Source organism: Homalodisca vitripennis, chromosome 2, assembly GCF_021130785.1.
Source record: "Homalodisca vitripennis isolate AUS2020 chromosome 2, UT_GWSS_2.1, whole genome shotgun sequence".
Lineage (NCBI taxonomy): Eukaryota > Metazoa > Arthropoda > Insecta > Hemiptera > Cicadellidae > Homalodisca > Homalodisca vitripennis.
The window spans coordinates 7,139,332-7,162,723 of record NC_060208.1 but is presented as its reverse complement, the minus strand read 5'-3'; the positions used below and the strand labels follow the sequence as shown (position 1 = coordinate 7,162,723).

The 23,392-nt window shown below is 35.6% G+C and overlaps 1 protein-coding gene across 1 annotated transcript; it reads left to right on the top strand.

The window, feature by feature from the left end:
• Window positions 1-1,690: 1,690 nt before the first annotated feature.
• On the top strand, window positions 1,691-13,623 carry LOC124353492 (serine/threonine-protein kinase meng-po). The gene is made up of 5 exons (XM_046803343.1): window positions 1,691-2,039; window positions 3,360-3,574; window positions 5,367-5,502; window positions 6,536-6,710; window positions 9,579-13,623. Exons 1-5 carry the CDS (start codon window positions 1,806-1,808, stop codon window positions 9,872-9,874), a joined length of 1,056 nt encoding a protein of 351 aa, XP_046659299.1. The 5' UTR covers window positions 1,691-1,805; the 3' UTR covers window positions 9,875-13,623.
• The last annotated feature ends 9,769 nt before the right edge of the window (window positions 13,624-23,392 follow it).

The window sequence follows — 23,392 nt, the reverse complement described above, 5'->3', positions numbered from 1 at the left end:
GAGAGGTGGGGGGGGCGGGTGTCTTCTAACCTGATGTTGGCTTATTGTAGCGGTTAACTTTTTCCGAAATTCATAAGCGTTTCTAGGATTCAATAAAACAAAAAAGGCACCTGCATTTCCTCCTGGAAACTGCTAGTGTCATGTATGTATTAATAGCTACAGAGGACTTTTTATCCTCCTCAAAAATGTCTAGTGGTCCAGCTTCAAGTTAAATGGTAAGGACTTCTACTGACTCTTCTGATGATCTTAAATCTACTTTAAAATATATTCCTTTAAAGTGTCCTCGACTACAATACCTTCAGACTACATTCTTAAAGAGACCTTCTAAGATTGCTGTAAGTCTCTTGGTCGAGTGATCACGAGTGACACACAGAGATGTCACTTGGCAGCAGAAGATTTATTTTGAAATATCTTCCCCTATGCATTTTGGAGCTTCAGCAATAAGACAATCCCTTTCAGACTTCTTTTGTCATGACGTTTTTCATTTAAGTCAAGTGTACATTAAGGTAAGAAGCAGAGGGAGCTTAATACGTAAAATAGAACCAGGAATCTTTTTCAAGGGTGTTCTGAAGATGAAGTCTACTTTTCATAATTCCGATTGTAGGTCAAAGTTAAACATGCAATTAATTATTGTATTAACTTATACTGAAAGTAAATATTAAGTTGTTTTAATTATTTTATAAAATGGCCGTTACGTTGATTAAGTTAAACTTAAAAAGTGTTATTACTTAACATAATAATATTAGTTTTTACGTCATTTATTAGAAATCTGCGGATCACAACTCACAAGACTGAATTTTCTCATGAATTAGTCAAAAATCGTGTTATAGTAATATAACACGGTATCTGCACGTTTGTTATTAGTTAGGTTGTTTGTAAATGTCAAATGAAGTTTTCTGTTTATATTTCTTGCTTTATTAACACACATGAGCTTATAAAAGCGGAAACTGTAATTTGTAAATAATTCAAAACTAAGCTGTGTACAGAAATAACACTGACATATGCCTAGCATAATGCTCATTGGCCAGGCTTAAATCAATAAACAATTTTCTGTTAGTGGTCAAGGTTTTATAACTATATATAGTTGTTGGCTGAGCTTTAGCAAAGCGTATTATTCGTGTGATTGGAAAAATTTCATGTCCGCATGATATCATAAAAACGAACTGACCTATGATAGCAACGATAAAACAGCAGAATAAATATACTTGTAAACAAATTCAATAAGCCTATAAATTATTGAAACAGGTGATGTATTCACACAGGTAGCCTAACTATCCCAAAACATATCAGTTTATAATGACTTGGTGTGTAGACTTTTATTGTTTAAAAACTCCTAGATATGAAACTCGATTTAATGAACAAAACTGTAAATGTATCATGAGACATATTTCATGTATATACTTGAATTGTTGAATGAGAACTTCATTTATTGAAGAATGAGTTGTATGATGCTTCTAGTGTAAGATTTCCTTTCTGTATATCTCACCGCAAGCCATCTAGAAAATGAAATAGCACGCAACCTCAGTCAATACCAGTCAATATGCAAATAAACTTCAACATTAATTTATATTTTGAAACTATCTTCAACTTCAATTTCCGGATGCACCTGAAGTATATAATTTAAAAGTATAGTAATCTTAAAGAAGAGGTTGAATCTGGTACGTTTGTAAGCAAGGAACAGTTCTAAGATGTTTGAATGATTGTCCCAGGTGAACCTCGCCGAGGAGTTCGACATCCTACAGATCGTGGGGGAGGGATGGTTCGGCAAGATCCTGCTGGTGGAACACAAGGTGACGGACACGGAGATGGTGCTGAAGGCTCTTCCAAAACCTTACATATCCATCAGGGACTTCTACCGCGAGTTCCACTACGGCCTGCATCTGGCCGCCCACAAGAACATAGTAACCACACATGACGTGGCGTTCGAGACTGCGGGATTCTACGTGTTCAGCCAGGAGTACGCGCCCCTGGGGGACCTCACGTCTAACGTCTCGGAGACCGGGATCGGGGAACTGCACAGCAAGAGAGTGGCCAGACAGGTACAGTGGCGTATATAGAAGGTTATGTCGGAGGGAGCGGACACACAGGGTGGTTTAGGAGGTATAAAGTATCCTCCAAAAACAAGGGCTCGGGATCTTCTCTAAAGAAATGGTTGAGCTTTATAGCTCGTAAATGTGCCCCAGCTTAAAAACTACTAGGTACAATAATTGTAAAGTTTGTTTTTTTTTTTTATTTTGAGGGGGATAGAGCCCCCTGAACACACGCCCTTACATGCACACTTGAATTTATAACGTGAATTTTGTCAACTTTTGTTCACGACTCCGTCACAAATTTCCTTCTTTCCAAATCAAATGACCATAAATAACACATTCACATCCTGGTGTAAAGGTTTGACCACTTTCGATGATATATTATGTTTTAAAATTGCACACTCAAATTATTAAAAATCTCAAAAATGTTGTAACTGTCGTCGTATGATTTAAATTTTGTATCATTTGATAATTACTGAAGAGAGTTATAAAATCCCCTGAGTGTTGTTGTTAAATCAGATCCAAACTGAAACTATATTCTATCGTAGCTTGAACTGCATTTTAGTCTTGAAGTTTAGTCTGGAATAATGAATATATACTTTATAAACAAATGTACATGCTTTCAAAGTGTTACTAATTGGAAGGTTACCTTTTTGTAAGTACTCTGTAGTTATGACTTATTAGGTGTTTCATTTGAGCTTAAATACTACTTCAGACACATCAGATTTCTTTATAAAGTATTCTCGTGACTTTTGTAAAGATATATAATGTTTATCAGTTTCAAATTATCAAGAAATTTTACAGCCTGTCATTTTCTTAGTTTAAATGAATCTCTATTTGTAACGTAGGAAGGTAGGCTTGATTATTTAAATATGTTTCAACCGTTGGGTCCTAGAGCCGCTACCAGTGGTAATGTACGTGCTAGAATTTCACGTCGAAGCATGACTTACTTGTTCATAGATTTTTATTGGTTTATCGTTGTTAGGCATATCACCTATGGACTATGTCAACTCAACAAGCAAAAATACTTCATTGAGTTATAAATTAATATATACTGACTATATTCAGTATATTTGGACTAAATTCGAAAGCATAGCAACTTCCGGAACTTACATATCACAGTATGACTCAAATTGTTGGATGTTTTTGGAGTCTTTTAGCTTTTAGATAATTGGCTGAATCTATATTTCCTGTAAACTCTAATATCTTAATATCAGTATTACATGAATTACCCTATAAGCATATGTCTTTTAGACGGATAACTGTATATAGTATGTCAGCTCTTGAAGTGTTGTTCCCAAATAACTCTCCATCTGGACTGTGTGACAGCTGGCGGCGGCGCTGGAGCACATCCACTCCAGAGACCTTGTACACAGAGACGTGAAACTGGACAACGTGTTGGTCTTCAAGTCCGACTTCTCCAGAGTGAAGTTGTGCGACTTCGGCGAGACGCGGAGGGCCGGTACCTTGGTCACCAGGAGGAACGAGTGGCTGCCGTACTCGCCTCCTGAGGTCCTCATCACGGCCACGGACGAAACGTACAAGTGAGTTTGGGAACATTGGGTATCAGTTATACAAAGCGTCGTGCCAATTTACTAATGTATTTTTGTATGGAAATTTCAATTTTCATTTGCACCTTAGTTTACACTGAATTAATAGAGAAAAAACATTTGTTATAAGGTAAATAGCCTAAAGGACTAGTGGACTTACGGATACTGAGAAACCAATTGGAGAATTACTCAAGTGGAACCCTCCGGCACTGGACAGACACTAGGTTCAGCGATTTAGCAACTGATCAAAAGTCTCTGGGAAGGGGTAGAGGTCAACCAGAAGCTAATGAAGAAGCAAGTGTAGCCTACCGATTTGTAGGCAGACAGATCAGCTGACCTAACATCGTCGTGTCCCATCCTGCTCGACACGCTGCCTGTCACGGCCTGTCTGTCTGTCAGCTGTCTGCAGTGGGTGTGAGATTTAACAGCTGTTTAATGAACTTTTTATCTTGAAAAGTCTTGCTTGTGAGATGTCCTTTCGACTTTTCTACTTTGGTACAAAGGATGCAAGTTTACGCTATTAGGTTTACATTCGAAACCCGGTACAAGTTGTGAGAAAAACAGCCATTACAGATACAGTGAATTGCAGAAAATCTTCTAATACAGATATTGACATAACCATAAAATCCACAATCTCCTTTCAATTGTAGTGTATAATGTTCAAAACTTTCTAATGGGCTGAGCTTTAGTGAAGCCTGTCACTCGTATGTCACTTGTTGTCTCTATGTCCGGACGATATCAAGCTTCCTTGCGCAACATTTTGCTCGATGATGTTCTTATCGGCAACCATGATGGAAACAAGAAAATAGCTGAATAAATCATTTTCTAACCAAACTGTATACAAACATGAGGTTTACAAAGTGATACTGTTATTGATGAGTAATAAGTAACAAGCCTATAATATACAACTTTTACTTTACAAATGTGTATAAAATGTTCGAAAAGGTGCTCCAATATATTAGAATGTTATGTTACACAAGAAAATAAGTAGTGGACTTCTTGTAAACTTACTTCATAGTTTTCCGTCTATCTACCAGTATGTTTGTACTATTCTTTTATTATAAATAAAAACTGAACATCACCTGTTAATATGCTTGCCTAAATTTATTTGCTATAAAACATTGTTTTATATCTGGCCTAATAGTTCTTTGATTGTTTTTTATCCGATTTTGTTGAAACAGATATTGTTAAATTTTTGCTGAAGTACTGAAAGTATTATTATGTATGACGTGGTTTTCAACTATTTATATCTGTACAAATATATAATTAAAATGTAGTTTTACACGCTAATTGTTGCACTTTTGTTTCTACAGTTCACGTACGGTCGTACTGTTCGTACACATCGATTCTGTCATAATTAATATACTCCTATTTATAATGACATGTAATTAAAAAACTATTTAAACAATTCATTTAGACAATAGTTATACCACAAAAATATATCCACTTGAAGGGGAGTGACCCATAACGGTTAACAAGAGAATTGTAGGAGCTCCTTCTAAAAAATATTTGGAATAACAAACATACATGTTTATAGTGCTTCTTGTTATAGAATGTTCTATGCTAATAAAGTTCTTTATTTTAAATAACTATGTAACGAAAACCAGTATAAACAAAACATGAGAAGTATTTAATTTTTATAATAAATGTTATATGCACGCTAGAATTTATTTGCATTTAACATATTTTATTACGGCAAGAAGTAATGCATGCAAATGAACGGAGGAAATGGCTCCGTAGTCTTAAATGTAATTCTAGAACACCCTGTATATTGGGAACTTTCCAGGGCAGAGACGTCCCATGACGTGTGGCAGTTCGGCATCGTGGTGTTCGTGTGTCTGACAGGATGCCTGCCCTGGCAGAAGGCTGCCTTCGACGACCCAAGGTACACCCGCTACCTGCATTGGCACGGCAGTAGTCAGGTATGTGCCTGAGGGTCGATCAAGAGTTGCAAACTGTTTATCATCTAATGCATGACAGAAGGAAATGAGAGTGGAATAGGATGGCTGTGGATGAACATTGGGTGAGGGTAAGGTAAATTTTAAGAAACAAAACAAAACTATAATTCCTCTTAGGATAAGAAGATGAGGAACCTCTGATTGCACTAGTCTGGAGAACCTTTGTGCTTGCGTCCTGAGTGGCAGGATGTTCGAGAAGGGTGTGGTTGGGGTTAGCCTACTGTCTAGATTTCTTGAGGTGTTTCATCAGATCCATTGGGTTGTCAGCCATATCATAGAAGAAGAGGAGGCCAGTTCTGCTCTAGCTTATGCAGCCAAAACAGGCAGAGACAGCATTTCCTCATGCCTAGGCTAGCAGCAGCCTTTAACACTCAATAGCTCTAACAGTCATCCACCGCAAGAGACTAGAACTATCAATCCACTCTTCCAATCAATTTTCTCGAAATTTGCGGTTAATGACGGAAAACCCATCCCCAGACACCCACAGGTTTCCCCAGTTAAATCGGTTTTTTGCTGTGTTGGTTTAACCGGAAGGTTTAAAGAAAGAGTGAACCTTTCTTTTAGATCTTATTAGTTAATTTAATCGAAAATTTATAATGATAATAAATGGTTTGTTGCACTAACAATTCTCATTACATGGCAATGTTCTTTACTGTACTTATAAACCTATAATTTTCAATACATCATTCCACCTACATCCCTTTCTATCATACAATATATGCATTGACTCATCCCAATCATTCAGACTGTTCAATTCTGGCACCCGGTCAGTCTTCTAATCCTTCGGTGTTCCAATGATGTGCCATGAACTCGTATCTACTATAAATTGTACTTTAGATAATAATTTGTAAATAATTAAAAAGTCTATAAATGTGACAAAAAACCATACCACGTTGTATTTATAAGATCTTCTATACAAAACATTTAAAAAAGCATGGCTAAGTTTTAATCCATATTATATAAGTACCCTGTGTAAGTTGTACTTGACTTGCGTCAGGTGCTGATGCCGGTCCGCAAGCCCAAGTTGTTCAAGCTGGTGTCAGCACGAGCTCAGCGATGTCTCCGCAAGTTCCTGGAGCCCAGGGCCGACAAGAGGCCCCAGAGGCTGACAGAGTTACCGAGGTACCTGGAGGACCGTTGGCTCGCCAAGTCTTCCTTGGATCGCCAGAGCGGTCAGTATCTTGGTGATGAAAATTTAATTGCGCCTTCAAGAACTTTAAAGAGTGATTGTGCCTTTTCTAAACTGGAAACTCAGTACCAAACTATAACATTTTTTTTAACAACCCGTATCATTCAGTGTTCACACCCGTTAAAATAATCAGGTAAGATATTCCGAAATGTCTGTTTACGTGTAGCAGGTTTTGGTATATCAATATAAACAATGTACTTTGGTAACGGTTTTAAAGCAAAACGTTACAAAATCAACAATGTTGCGTAGTTTATTTCACTGCCCATTGCTCTACGGACAGCAAAAATACGTAAAACAGCACAAACCAGGTTAACAATGCTGTACTGGTGATAGCCAGCGATGCATAGTCTCAACTCTCCAGTTCCATTACACACTGCGCATAATTCCCTCAACGCGTGAACACTAAAATAATGGTTTAGGCCCTACCTTAATCTAAATGCCAATTCTATCTTTGTTTATTACATTTATTAAGTTTCACCTTTTAAAACATTATATAGATTAAGACAAAATAACTGGATTATGTTATAGTAGTGTTTTAATTGCCCATAAATGGGGATTAGGAAGAGAAAAAGGTAAACATGAGGTTTATGCCTTAGTGGAAAGGGTTAAATTATTAAAGTTACAGAATGATGCTTGCCACCAGTTCTAAGGGGGGGGGGGCGCCTTGGGTCCTCTAAGGCAGGCTTCACCTTACACGGTAATGTAGTTCTTAGCTCCTCTTGCTCCGTGGAACAATATTCTAAAGTTTGTGTAGAGAGTTTTGTTACACCCTGTATAGGAAACCCAAACTCCTACAGAGTGGGGGTTAAAAGAAAAAGAAAACAGAGAGAATCGCGTCACAATCAATATGAACCGGCCATCTTTACGAAGAAATCTCAACGATCGCAATGCTCACATCTTTAACGTATAGAGTTTACCCTAAGAAAGCCTGGCTGGTCCAGATCCTTTGTTTGACCTCACAATCCTAGTGACGTCATTGTTAGGGTAAGTCGGGGCTAGCAAAGGGATGCTCTGACCTTGGGCTTACAGCTGATTTTACCGGGTCATTATTGTACAGAGCAAACTATTATGTACAACTTGTAATATTAAGGAGCGGAATAAACTACTAACAACAGTAATATTGTAAGTATTAAACAGTTATAATGGACTAAAATATTTTCATTTTGTGCTCAAATATGTTTGCTTCCTTAAAGTTAAACACATGATTGAATGTGAATGTGAAGTTTAGCTCCAGTTCACATTCCTCTTAGAGCATCGTCTAGAATTTGACGTTGTTACAGACTTGACTTTTGGAATCTGGAGTCGTGTTCTTCCGAGGAGATCAAAAATTCGGCAACGAAGAAGCTCAAAATGAACTCTTTAAATTGTTTCGGACTGGAGCTGAAGTCAACATTGACTTTGAATCAACCCTTCCCACAATAATCACTTTATGTGTAGAAAACTCGGCTGCTCCACCGTGCTTACAGATTGCGTCTAAAACATCCTAGTGCACTGAAATGCGCACCTGATCAGACAATGAGAATACCTCTTCACTATATTACACTATATTTTGTAGCTTACTTGTCTCTGATGTTGAAACGATCTAAAGATTTCATTCTGAGTCTCTTCGTCACCGACTTTTATCTCTTCAAAAAACATGACTCCAGATTTCAGACATAGTACAAAGAAGGAAAATGGACTGGAGCTATATTCAGCATTCACAAATTATTGAAATTAAATTAGACTAATTAATTTAGGGCTTCCAAAACATACTTCTTAACATTATGTTAAGTAGAAAGTGGATTGAATCCACAATAGCGACACCCGCAAACGTCAAACAATATTTATTTATGCGGGCTCTCCGGATCGTAATTTGCGTATAGTCAAGGGTGGGATTCGAGATTCGGTGACCGCGACACAGGAAAATGTTAGGGGAATCCGCCTAGAGCTCCAGTGGTAGAAGATAACAAACCTTGTCACTTGATTACAGCACACAGTCAAAGTGAACAACAAAAAATACACAAGAAAGAAAGAACCTCCTAATAACTCCGGCTGCTAAGTGATAACATCATTCATTATCTGCAACCGAAGGCTTTGAAGTCCTAAGGGATTACCTGTCAGGAGGTCAGAATGTAGTAACTATCTGCAACTACTATAAGAACTTAGATAATTTTGCTTTTAGTTTCTAAAACTCTTGATGTAAAAGTAAAAAACTCCAAACTGTAGAACATTCTAAATATCTTCAACTGCTATTAAGAACCGAAAGTAACAATCTATTTTCACAGTTCAATGATACAAAAAATTAGTAACACTACGTTTCCAGATCCTCATACTGATCTCTTCTTCAGGTAGATTTACCTGAAGAAGAGATCGGATTGCACATCTGAAAAAGTAGTGTTACTGATTTTTTGTATCAATGAACGATGGCAAATGTCTGGAAAAATCCTGTTCCTTCACAATCCTTCCATCGTATAAACACTTCATTTTAAACATGGATTTGGTCGTCTCATGATTTCTCAGATTTAAGTCACTATTAAATAACTACTAAGAATTCAAACACATCTAATTTGAAATAATTAAATACGATGATTTGGTAGTGTGCACAGACATCTTTATCTTGTAATCACTCTCACGACAGGGTTTCCAAAACATATCTTTTCTTGTTCTGACAAGCCCCAAAAACTGAGATCACCACGCCTCGCTCGAAAGATTGCGTAGAATTTCTAATAATACAGGTATACTGAGAGTTTTGAACTATTATTGGATGTTTAACAGTTCAAGTGTACGTTCAATTATACGTTCAGCTATACATATGATAGTCTTACAATTTTAATATATACCATTTCTTACAATTACTATCCTATTTTTCCAGAGATGAGCTACGAGGACGACGGTCTCTGCCCTTCCATGTACAGTTTTCACAGCAGCGCTGAGGAGAAGAATAAGCTCCTCTCGACACTTGTGGAATACGGGATAGAGACCACGGTCGACCGGAGTGCCAAGAAGGACAGGATCAGGCAGTGGATCCAGAGCAGCGTCATCGAGGAGGACGAGGAGGAGGAGGAGGTGGGTCCTCCAGGAGGTGTGCCTAGGAGGTTGAAGAATACATCCATGGAGGGGTCGTCGACAGGGACGGCGGGGACAGACAGCAGGTCGGCGAGCGCTTAGGTTCAGGCCTGAAACTGGAGTACGATGAACGACAACTCCGGCAACGCGAAACTACGGATCCGTCTAATGCTACGATTTATGTTGTGTTTTTGTTATACTACTGAACAATTGAGAAAGAGTAGGCTATAACCATTTACAATCAACAATTTCGATGCGATTCGATGGACCTTTGTTTTTATCCTTACACTGGGGTTTTGAAACAATGCGCAATCCCTACTGACCTCGATTGGAAATCCCTACTTGATTTGAGACCTCTGTACTAGATTCGTTGAGAACTTTGACTTATGTATTGTTCTCTCATTCATAATACAGTCTGAGCAAAGGATTGAGCGATGACTGGCAACCCATGATGTCAGATCCCTTCAATTCTCTCATTTAATTTAGGTCTTTTTGGTCATATTTTAGGGTAATCATAAAAATATACGCAGTACTGATCGAATCAACTCAATACTATGATGTTCGCAGGGTTTTTTTCTGTAATCATACTTTGGGTTCATGCAATGGCATAATACACGTTTCACAATCACTGGGAAATCACACACACAATCACAATCACTTGCTTTGTTTCCGCTACAGAGTATATCAGTATTACCGGGTTTGCTATAAAACAAGATTAAGTAAATCAAGAATCGCTTGAATATAAAATGAAGTCTGTCAAATGCAACCTGTAAATACGCGCTTTAACAGAAGTGTATTGTGTATTGGGTTGCTCTTACTCATTTACCAGACATTACTATTTTAACAGCTCATTTCATATTTCATATAACTATTCATAAATTGGATAGTTTGAATAAAATGAAGTAATTTTGCTACCACTTGGATACAAGTAAGCATGGCAACAGTACGCCAATTGCCTTCGCTGATGTTCAATGCAAAATCTATAGCTCATTACATTATTGACCGTTAGAAGGACAGACTACCATACGGAAAAGAACTTTGTATATATCCCCGGCAAGCAAAAGAGAAATTGTGGCACCCTACTTCAGTAGGGCTTCATAGCCCTAATGCCTAATAGGCTTCAACGACGCTCAACCAAATTCCATGGTTGTACATGTACCAGAGAACCCATTCTCGTCTATGTGGAAATCATGGAAAGTTTCAATCTATAAGGCAGTGTTTATATAATAAAATTCTACACACCCAGTCACCATAAAATTATGTTGGATGTTTTTGGATGATTAAACTACATGTCTTACTGCGTCACATGTTCAAATCTCTTTTGAGTTTAATGAGTTTGATTACAAATTTATTTGTTCTGCTATTTTCTTGTTGCCGTCATGGTTACCTATAAGAAGAATGTAAAATTGTTCGCTAACGTTCAGCCACATCCCACTATACTTCACCATGAAGTGACTTTCACTATACTCAAACTCAGTGTTCTTTATATAAAAATGAAACTTCATTCGCTGTTTCAAGTCTAGCTCAGTTCGTTTTAAAGATATCGTGCGAACAGCAGACATAAATGCAATATTTTCGAGCCCCACGAGTGAAATGCTTCGCCAACGTTCAGCCAATAAGACAATTACCACTTTTTGCTGAGCAATTGCTTAAGACTTTGGAAAGCAGTAATTATTGGATAAAATGGGACGAAAACCGTTATTGCTAAGAACATTCTTAAACTAAAATTTTAGTAGAGCTTCATAGAACTTCATTTCATTCACACTACCCATTATGTGATTACAATTACAACAAATTATAATAATTGTTTGTGCCCTTGACTTCACGCCTCACAGTTTGTATCGGTACAGCCTATGTAGGCGTAATATGTTCCCTAAGACCACTTACTTTTAAGGTAGTTTGTAGTTATAACTCTTTTTGTACATAGATAATTTTTCATTATATTATATGTGTGCCACATGTTGAAAACTATTTTGTGTTGATTTTTTTACTACAAGAACTCTGAAGAAGTTAAGCAGTTTATAGTATCTTCATTGCGCCAATACTTAAAGTCTGTAGGTCTTATGGATGTGTGTTATTTTGTCACCATTTATTTTTAATTCTACCCCTTCTTTTCCAATTTTTTCTATAAGTCATTATCATCGAAACGTTTTTGTTTATCGGATAGTATTTTTATTTTACGTATAACGGATATGTTTATTGATTTACCCAATGAAGTAGTTATTGAAGTCTTTAAAGCAATAGTACAGATACATTCGTAGTCAAATATGCACTGTAGGTTTTAATAACATATTAGTGAATTGTTATTGTACAAAATACCACGTTATAGGATGCTTTTATTTTTCACTTTCTGTGGAAATGTTTGGCCTTCTCCTTTGTATTCAATAATTATAATTTTCTAAGTTAATACAGTCATTTTTATCTCTTAGATTTCTTGCAGTCATGCTAGTAATTATTTGCTTTAAACATGGACAGATAAAATCATTTCAAATATGAAAACTTTGTACAACTTAAATTTGGGAAATACAGATCCAAAATGTACGTCTAAAACTATGAAAACTTTATATATTTGGGCCATTATATATACTTGTGTAAGCCATTTTTTCAACTGAGTTTCTTAAAACTTCGCAGAATTTTCTTTTTTACACGGTTTATATTATTGATAAGTTTGTTGTTCGGCCTTTATGGAAGTTATGGAGAATTTAATAAGATAAGAATTTATTTACAATCATTAAATAATTTCTTGTTTTTTTTTAGAAAAATAGTTCAGAGAGCTTAAGGAAATAACAGTGAAATAAATAATAATATATAATTTATGTTTTATTAAATAATTGACGTCGATTCTGTAGCCGGTAAGGACATTAACAATAACACGTAGAGGAAATGAGAATTGTGGTAATAGATCATTTTTTATATATTTTTTTATTATAATAAAAACCACGTTTAAAGTAATGAGTTAAATACATTAGATGTTTATTTTCATATTGATCAGTTTATGCTATTCGTGTATTTGTAAACTGAAGCCATATGTCTTAGTCTATGTTTGTGAAATTCATGTTCACGTAGTGATTGTTTTTTATCTGCAGAACACATTTTTCAAAAGTTACTTGACTCTCATTTTATAGGACATGCCGTTTTGGTTTAGAAAACTACGTATCGCATGAGCTTACAAAATAAAGAAGCTATCATACAAATTGGTTTGCTCATACAATTCTGGAAATCAAACCTAATTTTAGTTGCTTGGATATATATTATAGACGTTTTAATGTGACGTCATTGTTTTATTTAGTATCTTACCAATATGTTTGTTATTTTGTTAGAATAAGATTGGAATTTCTATGCAAATCATTTTATGAAAACTGATATTTTTAATGTCATCTAGATCTTGCATTTTACAAGTATTCATGTTCATTAGTCAAAAAATTGTTCTGTGTCGCTCATTAGAAGCTTGCTCTATTTCTTTCACTTTAGGTTTTATATCTATGTTGTTTTAAAAGGAGTGCTAAATGCAAATTCATACATAAATATAATATTTGGACTCATTCTAATAATTCACCACATAAAGCATACAATATATATATATATATATATAATTTTCTCACCTGTTTTATACATTTGTATATTATAAAAAATAAAACCATCACAATATATTTTGTATTCCAGGAGAGTTCACACGCCACTTGAGTTGAATTTTATATGCATAATTGTTCAAAAGATGTTTAGTAGTTTGAGTTTATGTTTAGTAGTTATAATTTGTAATGTAAATTAAGTTATGCATAAAAGACTGAGAACTTTCAAGTTCACCACCCTCTGATGCGCTTGTAGGTTGAATAAAAATTGATTATTCTTGATTTGAAATTATTTTATTCACCTCATTTTTTCATTGTGTCCAGGATGTTGCATAAAGTACTTTGAAAAGCAAATAAGCTTAAAATATGTTTTCAATTGTATTAATACACACTAGATTTTTGGAAAGAAACATTTAAAAGCTGCTTTTAGGTATTGAAGAATAGAAAAGATGTATTAAATACATGATAGTAAATGTTTTATTCATGAACAAAAAGTCAAACTGAAATTGATATGAAGTAGTCAGAATATCTCTCAGAAGAACATATGGAAAAAATAATACAACTTAAAAATTCCATTGAATTAAATTATTGTGAAAAAATTTAATATTAATCCAAAACTCCATATACCAGTAACCAGCTGAGAGGATAGATATACAATCCATTATTTTCTTAATCGTTTAAATCTATTTTAGTATCTGTTTCTTCTCACAAAAATTATATTTACATTTAGGTAATTAATATAGTATTTGGAAAAAAGTATCACAGTTAAAATATTAGGCAGGACTTAATTTTATTATAAAACATCCAAAATTCCAAATAAACGACGGATGTATTTAAAACCACAAATTACGGATGTAACACCAATATTGGATATTTGGAAGCCGATATAAATTGTAGCGTAGAGTATCCTAGATTGATTATCTAAATGGTCAAATCAATTCGGACATGCCTAGACACAAATTATGGATTACACACCACCAATATTGCATATTTGGAAGCCGATATAAATCGTAGCGCAGAGTATCCTAAATTGATTATCTAAATGGTGAAATCAATTCGGGCATGTCTAATCACAAATTACGGATTACACACCAATATTGGATATTTGGAAGCCGATGTAAATCGTAGCGTAGAGTATCCTAGATTGATTATCTAAATGGTCAAATCAATTCGGGCATGCCTGATCACAAATTACGGATTACACACCAATATTGGATATTTGGAAGCCGATATTAATTGTAGCGTAGAGTATCCTAGATTGATTATCTAAATGGTCAAATCAATTCGGACATGCCTAATCACAAATTACGGATTACACACCAATATTGGATATTTGGAAGCCGATATTAAATTGTAGCGTAGAGTATCCTAGATTGATTATCTAAATGGTCAAATCAATTCGGACATGCCTAATCACAAATTACGGATTACACACCAATATTGGATATTTGGAAGCTGATATAAATTGTAGCGTAGAGTATCCTAGATTGATTATCTAAATGGTCAAATCAATTCGGACATGTCTAATCACAAATTACGGATTACACACCAATATTGCATATTTGGAAGCTGATATAAATTGTAGCGTAGAGTATCCTAGATTGATTATCTAAATGGTCAAATCAATTCGGACATGTCTAATCACAAATTACGGATTACACACCAATATTGGATATTTGGAAGCCGATATAAATCGTAGCGTAGAGTATCCTACATTGATTATCTAAATGGTCAAATCAATTCGGGCATGCCTAATCAGTACAGATCTGCTAACCATTTCAATGGAGACTGGTGCAATACTGATAACAACATCCTGTCACCCTGTTGTTGCATTACAGTTAGTCAATGCTTACCGCATGCATGTTATGAAATACAAAATCATATGTTGCTGACTGCGTGCTTGCAGTTAGATTACTAGTATGTATTATATGGAAAAACTTTCTAAAAAAAGAATCAAATGTATTCATATCAATAGACAACTACTCACCCAAGTACATTGTGACTTTTACTACAAAAAATACTGAAAACGAAGACTGAATACTTGTTTATATCCAACTCCAAACATGTAATAAATTATTAACATCGTGTCCTTTACGAATATAAAATGTTTTACGGACCTGCACTAGAGATAAAAATAATTACGAACTGTGGAGCACGAGGAAAATGAAGTGGGCGATATACCGTAGTGATTGTTCCAAATATATCATTATTTTAGGGTACGTGCAATCGTTTAGTAAATAAACAAAACGTTTCTCCTAAAATTTCAAAAATGACTTAAGCACGTACAGCAACAATTTTGGTGTATTTGTGGCATATTAGTGTTTGAAAGTCAAAGACCTCATTCATATCGTACCAAAATTAATTTTACTTCATCGTAATCTTGTAATCAAAAGTCCGATTGTGTAATTGAGTGTAATCATTGCCTATACAGCCCGCTTTAAGTTTTAGATATTTTTAAGGTTTGTTTGAACATCAAAGAGCAGAAGATATTCGGACAGTTAATAATTTATATCAAGATAAATAATAAATAATTTCCTCTACAAATAATATTAGACTCTTGATGCGCAATAATTCAAAATTGTGTGACTTGTGTTTTTAGATCAAAAAGTTGTCTATTGCTAATATTTTTCATGTAGATAGCATTAACATTATAATTAATAATGAAGGGGGCCTCTATAAAAACAATCAAGACCCTTGGTGGGTACAAACTCTTATAGTCCTTCCGGTGACGGAAGACATAGGTAGGTTTTTTGACAACAGAAATATTATTAATTCAATATCGCAGGATTTACATGAACTCAATGTCTCCAAAACTATTCGAGGTAGAAAAAATAGGTTTTTACAAAAAGTTTAAGATATTATTTCTAAGCATTACAGAACACCTTTTATTTTTCTATATGATTATAAATAACGGAGTTGTGAAATTTTCAAAATTTTAAACAGCCTCCATACTAAAACGAAATCGCAACAAGTATACCAACGAACTTAGCTGAGATATTTATAAAATCAATTCTTTTACCAACTTTGAGTAACATTAGGGTTCATCACAAGCTCAAAATCTGTTGACATAACTGTGTATTAGTCCGACTGTCTACGTCTACAGGCATCATCTTCTCCCAGGTTAGTAAATAGTTCCCCTTCATCATTATGGTTAAGGAAATTACACTCCCTTTAAATTTCATGTTTCTTGACTCCAAAAAGAAGCTAAATCTTGCCAGTTCCGACTTTCAAAGTTCACTTTTATATTTATACAGGGTACACGTTCAGGATGTCATCACCGTAACAGGCTTCGCTTAGGTTGCATGCAAAAGTTCAAATCTATAGCTCATTTCAGATAAGAGCTATGGCACATAATATAAAATGGCATATAGCTGTGGCAGATAAGAGTAAAGGCGTTTCAGCTTACGCTGCGATAAGCTCCGATGTGTGGACATGCACCATCACCGAACTCAATATGAATAAAGTTTCATGCAGACTTAAGAGTCTACAGTTAAATCTTTCTTGAGATATCTTGTGAATTTGGTTAGGACATGAGTGTTAAAATTACATTTGTTAAATGTTATGTGATGTGTACTCAATTCATTTAAAAAAAATACGGTTAGATTCCGTTATATGCCCCCAACGTTTAAACTTTTTTCAATAAACGTAGAACGTTATATAACGATGTAGTTGAGTAACAGAACTAATATTATGCCCCAACGCTAATTTTTCATTTACGGATGATTATAATGAATTACAATTGGTTACTAGCTAAGAAAAAAGGGTACTTACGTATTATATCGACCACACCCCTACATTTCTCCAAACACAAAAATTCAACAAAAACAAACATTACCCAAAAAAAAACTAAACTCTTTATTGAAAAAAACACACAAAACTTGTTTTTATTCTTGATCACACTCCGCCACCCAAAATGCGAGTGCCTCCGGCCATCAGCGCGGGCTTCGGCAGCACCCGCGCTGATGTCAACGAAAGAAAAACATCCCTCGAGATAGTACCTATCAGTAAAATATCAAATTCTAGAGGGGCTGATCAGAAATATAAATTGAATTGTAATGGAAAGGCAATTATGTACCGTGTAAAAAACTTAAATAATCATGTGATGCCGCAAGGTCTGCCGTAATCGGGATTCTCGAGAAAGATAAGATAACAGCGACCACAATACCTGGAAGTGCTTGCTAATTGTTGGAATGTTAGTTCTGTTACTCAACTACATCGTTTTATAACGTTCTAAGTTCATTGAAAAAGTTTAAGCTTTGGGGGCATAAAACGGAATCTGACCAAAAATACAAATTTATTTATTCTTCAATTTTGTTGTTGTCATCATGGTTACCCGTAAGACCAATATGAAAATATTCGCTACCAATCATCCAAACCCGATGAGGTGGACATTTACCCTCGTTGAACTCTATACTGCTTAATATATAAATGAAACTCCAAGAAAAGTTTCAAGTCTATAAGTTAGTTTGTTCTCGAGACGCCGATCGTACTCACAGATAGACAGACAGACCAAACTGGAATTTTTCAGCCCCTCGAGTGTGGGCTAGTGATGGGAGAATCGAATACCGAATCGAATAGTATTCGAATACAGCCAGAGTATTCACATATTCGAATACATCAAAATGGATTCGAATACTTTTCAAATGAATACAATTTCTCTGGAAGAAAAGAATTCAAACCTGGAGTATTCGTTTATTCTGACAAATAGTATTCAAATAAAATATCCAAGAGCTGTATTCGTATTCATATGAGGTTTAAAATGAATACATATAAGGAGACTTTGAAAAGAATAATTTAGGGGAGATTCATAATTTGAAAAAATAATGACAAATTTTAATACTTGAAAAAATGTATAATTAATTGTATAATTATTAATTTAAAAATACATATTAATTAAGAGTTACATCTAAGCAATAAAAGACAAATATGAATATTTATTTTATATTGTTGTGTAAAAACAAAATATTATTGAGGTTTTCTGGCTTCAGTCTATTTCTACAGTAATTAGTGACAAGACCTGCTGTGGAAAATAGTCTTTCAGGCGGAACTGAAGTAGCAGGTAAACAAAGATATTTCTTCTGAAGTTCGTATATCATGGGTATGACTTGTTTATACGAAGCACCAAAAGCCAAAGGCACAAAAAGCAAAAGTATTCGAATACATATTCGAATACAGTGGTGAATTCGTGACAAACAAGTGAAATAACCCAGGAACAATAGATTGCGGGAAAGAAGGAAGACAGGTCTAGCTAGACCTCTCTGTTAGAAACGCTCAGCTGAGCAAAAGTATTCGAATACAAGTATTCGAATACATATTTGAATACAAGGGTGAATTCGAATTCACTGTATTCGATTCTTTAAAGTATTCGATTCTCCCATCACTAGTGTGGGCTTGGCTAACGCCAATAGCAACTCATTACCCACAATAGGGCGTAACAGTTCTCTCGCTAGCTGTATACTTTGATACCTCTCTTAGTTCGTTATGTTACAGGTAGGTAGCGCGCGTGTCCGCTTCATGTTGTCGTTGTCTACTTAGCTTTCATTCTACTGTATTGTATCCTGAACTAAAGTAACAACTAAAGTAACAACGAACTAAACCAAACATAAATGATATGTAGAATAGCCAAAACCCAATAACAATTTTCCATCAATTCATATTATAAACTTGAAGTATGACTTTTATTTGGAGAAGGTCACTTGATAATTCCCTAAAATTAGTACTCTCATACTGCTCGTATATTTTCGTTTAAAATGTGACCATGTTCTTAAAACGTTTTAATAAAAGGTTTTATCAATAAGCAAATCAAAATTCAACCTCATTTATACTAAATGAAGAAGGAAACATCTTTTTCAGCAGAGATTTCTTAGGATGTCTTATTTTGCGATAGCTGAAGGCTATTGTGAATTTATATTTTATATTGGCTAATGCCTACGCTGAGTTAAAAGTGTATGAGAATATTTTCAGGAGACATACATTATTAAACATTAAACAGATCACGTTTATATTCAATGTATGTATTTATACAACGACAAACTACCAATATTAAATATGTTCGAATTTTATAGGAACTGTAAAATACTTTGATTCCGAAAGAAGGATTTGTGACCAAAGATAAGCGGAATTTGCAAAAATATTATAAACTAACTGATTTTACCCGGAGTGAGGCCATATGGCAACAGCGACACGCACCGCTACACTATTGGCCGGCCACAATGGTCTTCTCTGCTGCTGCCGGGTATAGTTCAGTATTTACGAGCTATAAAAATGTATAAGAACTCTTAGTTGTGATTTTTTATACAGTTTTTCTTTATCATTAAAATAATTAAGTGTATTTTGTCAAAACGCTCGCAAAGTTGTTGACCATGAAATTACTTTATCTTCTCCATAAAAAAACACCATTTTATTTGATATCCGAGTAAAGAAACCGCAATCAGCCTGAAAGAGGTCAATCCGCAGAGTGACAAAGCATTGTTGTAGCGGTTTATTTGTTTTAGAGTTTCGGCCATCAAAGATTGACCGGCTGCCAGGCGCTGACTATCGGGGATTCTTTGGCAACTCTAACCGTCTGATGGTCGGTACTTCGATAGAGAGGTGGCAGTTAGTCACCTCTACCTCGCATAGCTCACAGCTACTGACAGAGAGCTGTCACTCGAGTGTTTGTCACTCATTTTCTCCTCAAGGTCTTCCCTGTAGATTGAGTAAACCGCCTAGAAGCCAAGGTGATATCCTAGGGAGGAATTTTCCGTAACTGGGAATTTATCAAACTGCCATAGGTATGCCTTTCTGCCTGTCACCGGAATACTATCCCGGGATTGCCAGGTTATCGAGGCTGGCCTGAAATTCAATTCACTCTAAATGTTGAAAGTATGCTTTCTACGAATCTGCAAAGAAACCATCAATAATATTTCATTAAGAGGTGCGGTTTTTCTTCGGGAAGGTTGGTACCACGTGACCGGTTACCTATGCCCTCTGCTTGTAATTTTAGTATGGATTCATTGTGGTTCTTCTCTTACCAACCCAACAATAACGCGGAAGAATTTGATAGTGCATCAGCGCTAGCACAAGGTGGATGGTTGGCATAGACACCGGAGATCGTATTGAGAATATTTTGGCTACTCACAATAATAAAGGTTTGATAATGTATTGTAATGGCCCCTAGACTTACTAAGATCAAAACCAGTGGAAAATGCTGGAATTAAAGCTATAATCAAGATCTAAGAATAATTAATCCAGTCTGGGTTCTTTTAAATTTTCTGGACAAGGCACCTCTATCCCTAGGATGGGACAGCCATTTGATTCAATCCTACTCACATGTCAGCTGTCCCAATGAAAACCGTCTTCCAAAGCTCAAAGTGTAAAAGTTGGCCAAACTTAAAGTTGAAATTTCCAGTAGAACTCTAGATGTTTTTTTTGTCCTTGCGGCAAACACAGACCACAGTCACAACATTAATACCTCCCCCACCTGATGAAGAGGATAGATTCCAATCCTCGAAACTTTGTGTTGTACCTTTAATAACCTATAACGTTGGCAAATGTCCAAAATCCTCTTAACCTTTTTAAACCTTCTATTGAAAATAACAAAATTTAAAACAAAGAAGTCACGAGATGTTCTTAAATCGTTTCTAATTACCTTTGCAATTATCTACAGTTAGCAATATCTATGTTCACCACTACATGTATCTCCTGAATAATTTACTGCCATCTAAAAGGATTCCTCTATCCAATGGTATGCAGCAGAATGAACGAAATGAGAACTTAACAGAAGAATGGCTCCCTGTAACCGCTAAGCTCTACTTCTTTCCAAAGACAAACTGTGTTGAAAATTAGATGGAATTCAAATGCACGGGCTCGAGTTCTCGCCCTGTCCTTTTATGTTATTTGGACGAATTACTTTTTAGAGGTGATTATTAGATCATTTTTGGAATCCTGTTCGCTTGAATCTAATGCCATTATACTAGTATTCTCCATTGAATCAACAACACATAGCAGTAGATTTGAGGAAAATGGGAATAATTTGGTTACTATGTCGGAAATAATAGCACCAAACGACAATAACAACAAACAAATTGCTACAGCAGATCATCCGTTTGTGATTTTGGTTTGATTTGTGCTGATGATGACCCACAGCCTTTATACTCACAATTCAAAGTTAGAAGGAACACAAAGAGAAAGCTTTAATTTTTTATTTGAATGACGAAGCAAAAATATTCTTAAATAAGCCTCTTTCGCCACTTTGGGAGGTATATATCGTATCTTGCTTTTTTCCTTATGAGTTATTTTAAGTATTAAAATTCTAATTTTAAATATATTTTAGATCGCTATCACCAATAGTTTGATGGAACAAATAATGAAGTTTTCGGGATTTCAACACTGTTGTGCGAAGTAATCATTTATAACCGTTAAATTATATTTCTTTTTTTTAAGAGTAACTTAAACTGGATGTAATTTGAATCATCCACGTATAATTTTATATGAGTAAATAATTATATTCTTACTAGATTCGCGTATGCTAATTCGACCATTGCAGAGTCACTTGAAAGTAATTTTATACAGGTTTGAGTTACTAACTATCTCGCTTCACTTACAAGAGGAGAAAATATTTTTTTCTGAACTGATCTCCATGCAGCTGAACTTATATTTAAAAGGAATAATGATCAAGAACCAACATTCAAAATATTATGGAAACAGTTTTATTATATATTTTAATACTAGTTTCACTCGTATACTTTACAAAGTTAATATATTTTAGTATTTTACACTTGGTATTTTTAATAGAAGAATAAAGCGTAAGTTTGTCTCTCTGTAAGACAAATGGAACACCCGAAAGTACAGGGTGGAGCGCGGAAATTTGCTGATTTGGAAATGAAATAAAGAAATTATGAACCTTAGAAAAAAATATTTTTTATTTTAATGATATTGAACAGTAAGGGAATTTTTCAATTACCTGGTTTTATATAATGTATCTGGCAAATATCGACACACACTGCTGTATACGTTTTCTGAAGTTTTCATTAACTCTAACAAGCATTTCGACTGTTATTCTGCCAATTTCACCCTCAATATTGTTCCTTAGATATTTCAAGGTGATGGGACGGTTGATATACACCTTCGACTTCAGGTAACCCCAAAGGAAAAAATCGCATGGGGCTAAGTCTGGTGAGCGTGCCGGCCAGTTCACATCACCCCTCAAAGAGATAAGCCGTCCAGGAAACATTTGCCTCAAACAATTCATGGTAACCCTCGCTGTGTGTGCAGTGGCACCAAACCTGTTGGAACCATGTATCCTCTAACTGAATTGCCTCAAGAGCCGGCTGAAAAAATCCTGTATCATAGTCAAGTACCGTTCGGAGTTCACAGTTATGGCACGACAGTTATCCTGAAAAAAGTAAGGGCCAATAATGCCTACTCGTGATATGGCGCACCACACAGTGACGCGGTCCGAATGCAGAGGTCTCTGGTGGACTTCTCTGGGGTTTGTTTCACTCCAGTAGCGCATGTTTTGCTTGTTGACACACCCACTGAGGTGAAAATGTGTCTCATCAGAAAAGAACACAATTGCGTCACGCGGTATAGTTGCAAGCATGTCTTCACAATAAGTACGCCATGTCAAATAGTCCCGTGCTGAAAAATGATGGACCACGCACATTTTATACGGGTGAAATCTCAGTTCATCATGAAGAATCTGGTGGAGAGAACGTCTTGAAATGCCAAGAGCAAGTGATTGCTTCCGAGCAGAGCGTTTTGGAGATTGCAGTACTGTTGCTCTAACTCTATCGATGTTTTCCGGTGTTGTAATCCTTCTCTGAGGTCCCCTTCGTACACATGACACATTCTCTGCTGTTCTGAATGCAGTTACCCAATTTAAAATTGATTGCCGACCAGGAACACGTCCTCGTGGGGGAACAGGCAATCGTAAACGAAAAGCACGCTGCACTGCAATGATCGAGTGGGCATTTGAAAAATACGCTTCAACACAAAACGACCTCTCCTCTCGTGTCCACTGCATGATGGCAACTGGAACGCAGAGGAATACAAATCTCCCGTCAGCCAC

Excerpts from the sequence above, each read along its gene's own strand:
- LOC124353492 (XM_046803343.1), top strand. The coding sequence starts at position 1,806 with ATGGTGCTGAAGGCTCTTCCAAAACCTTACATATCCATCAGGGACTTC. Across the intron at positions 3,575-5,366 it reads GCCACGGACGAAACGTACAA|GGCAGAGACGTCCCATGACG; the intron begins GTGAGTTTGGGA and ends GGAACTTTCCAG. Across the intron at positions 5,503-6,535 it reads ATTGGCACGGCAGTAGTCAG|GTGCTGATGCCGGTCCGCAA; the intron begins GTATGTGCCTGA and ends GACTTGCGTCAG.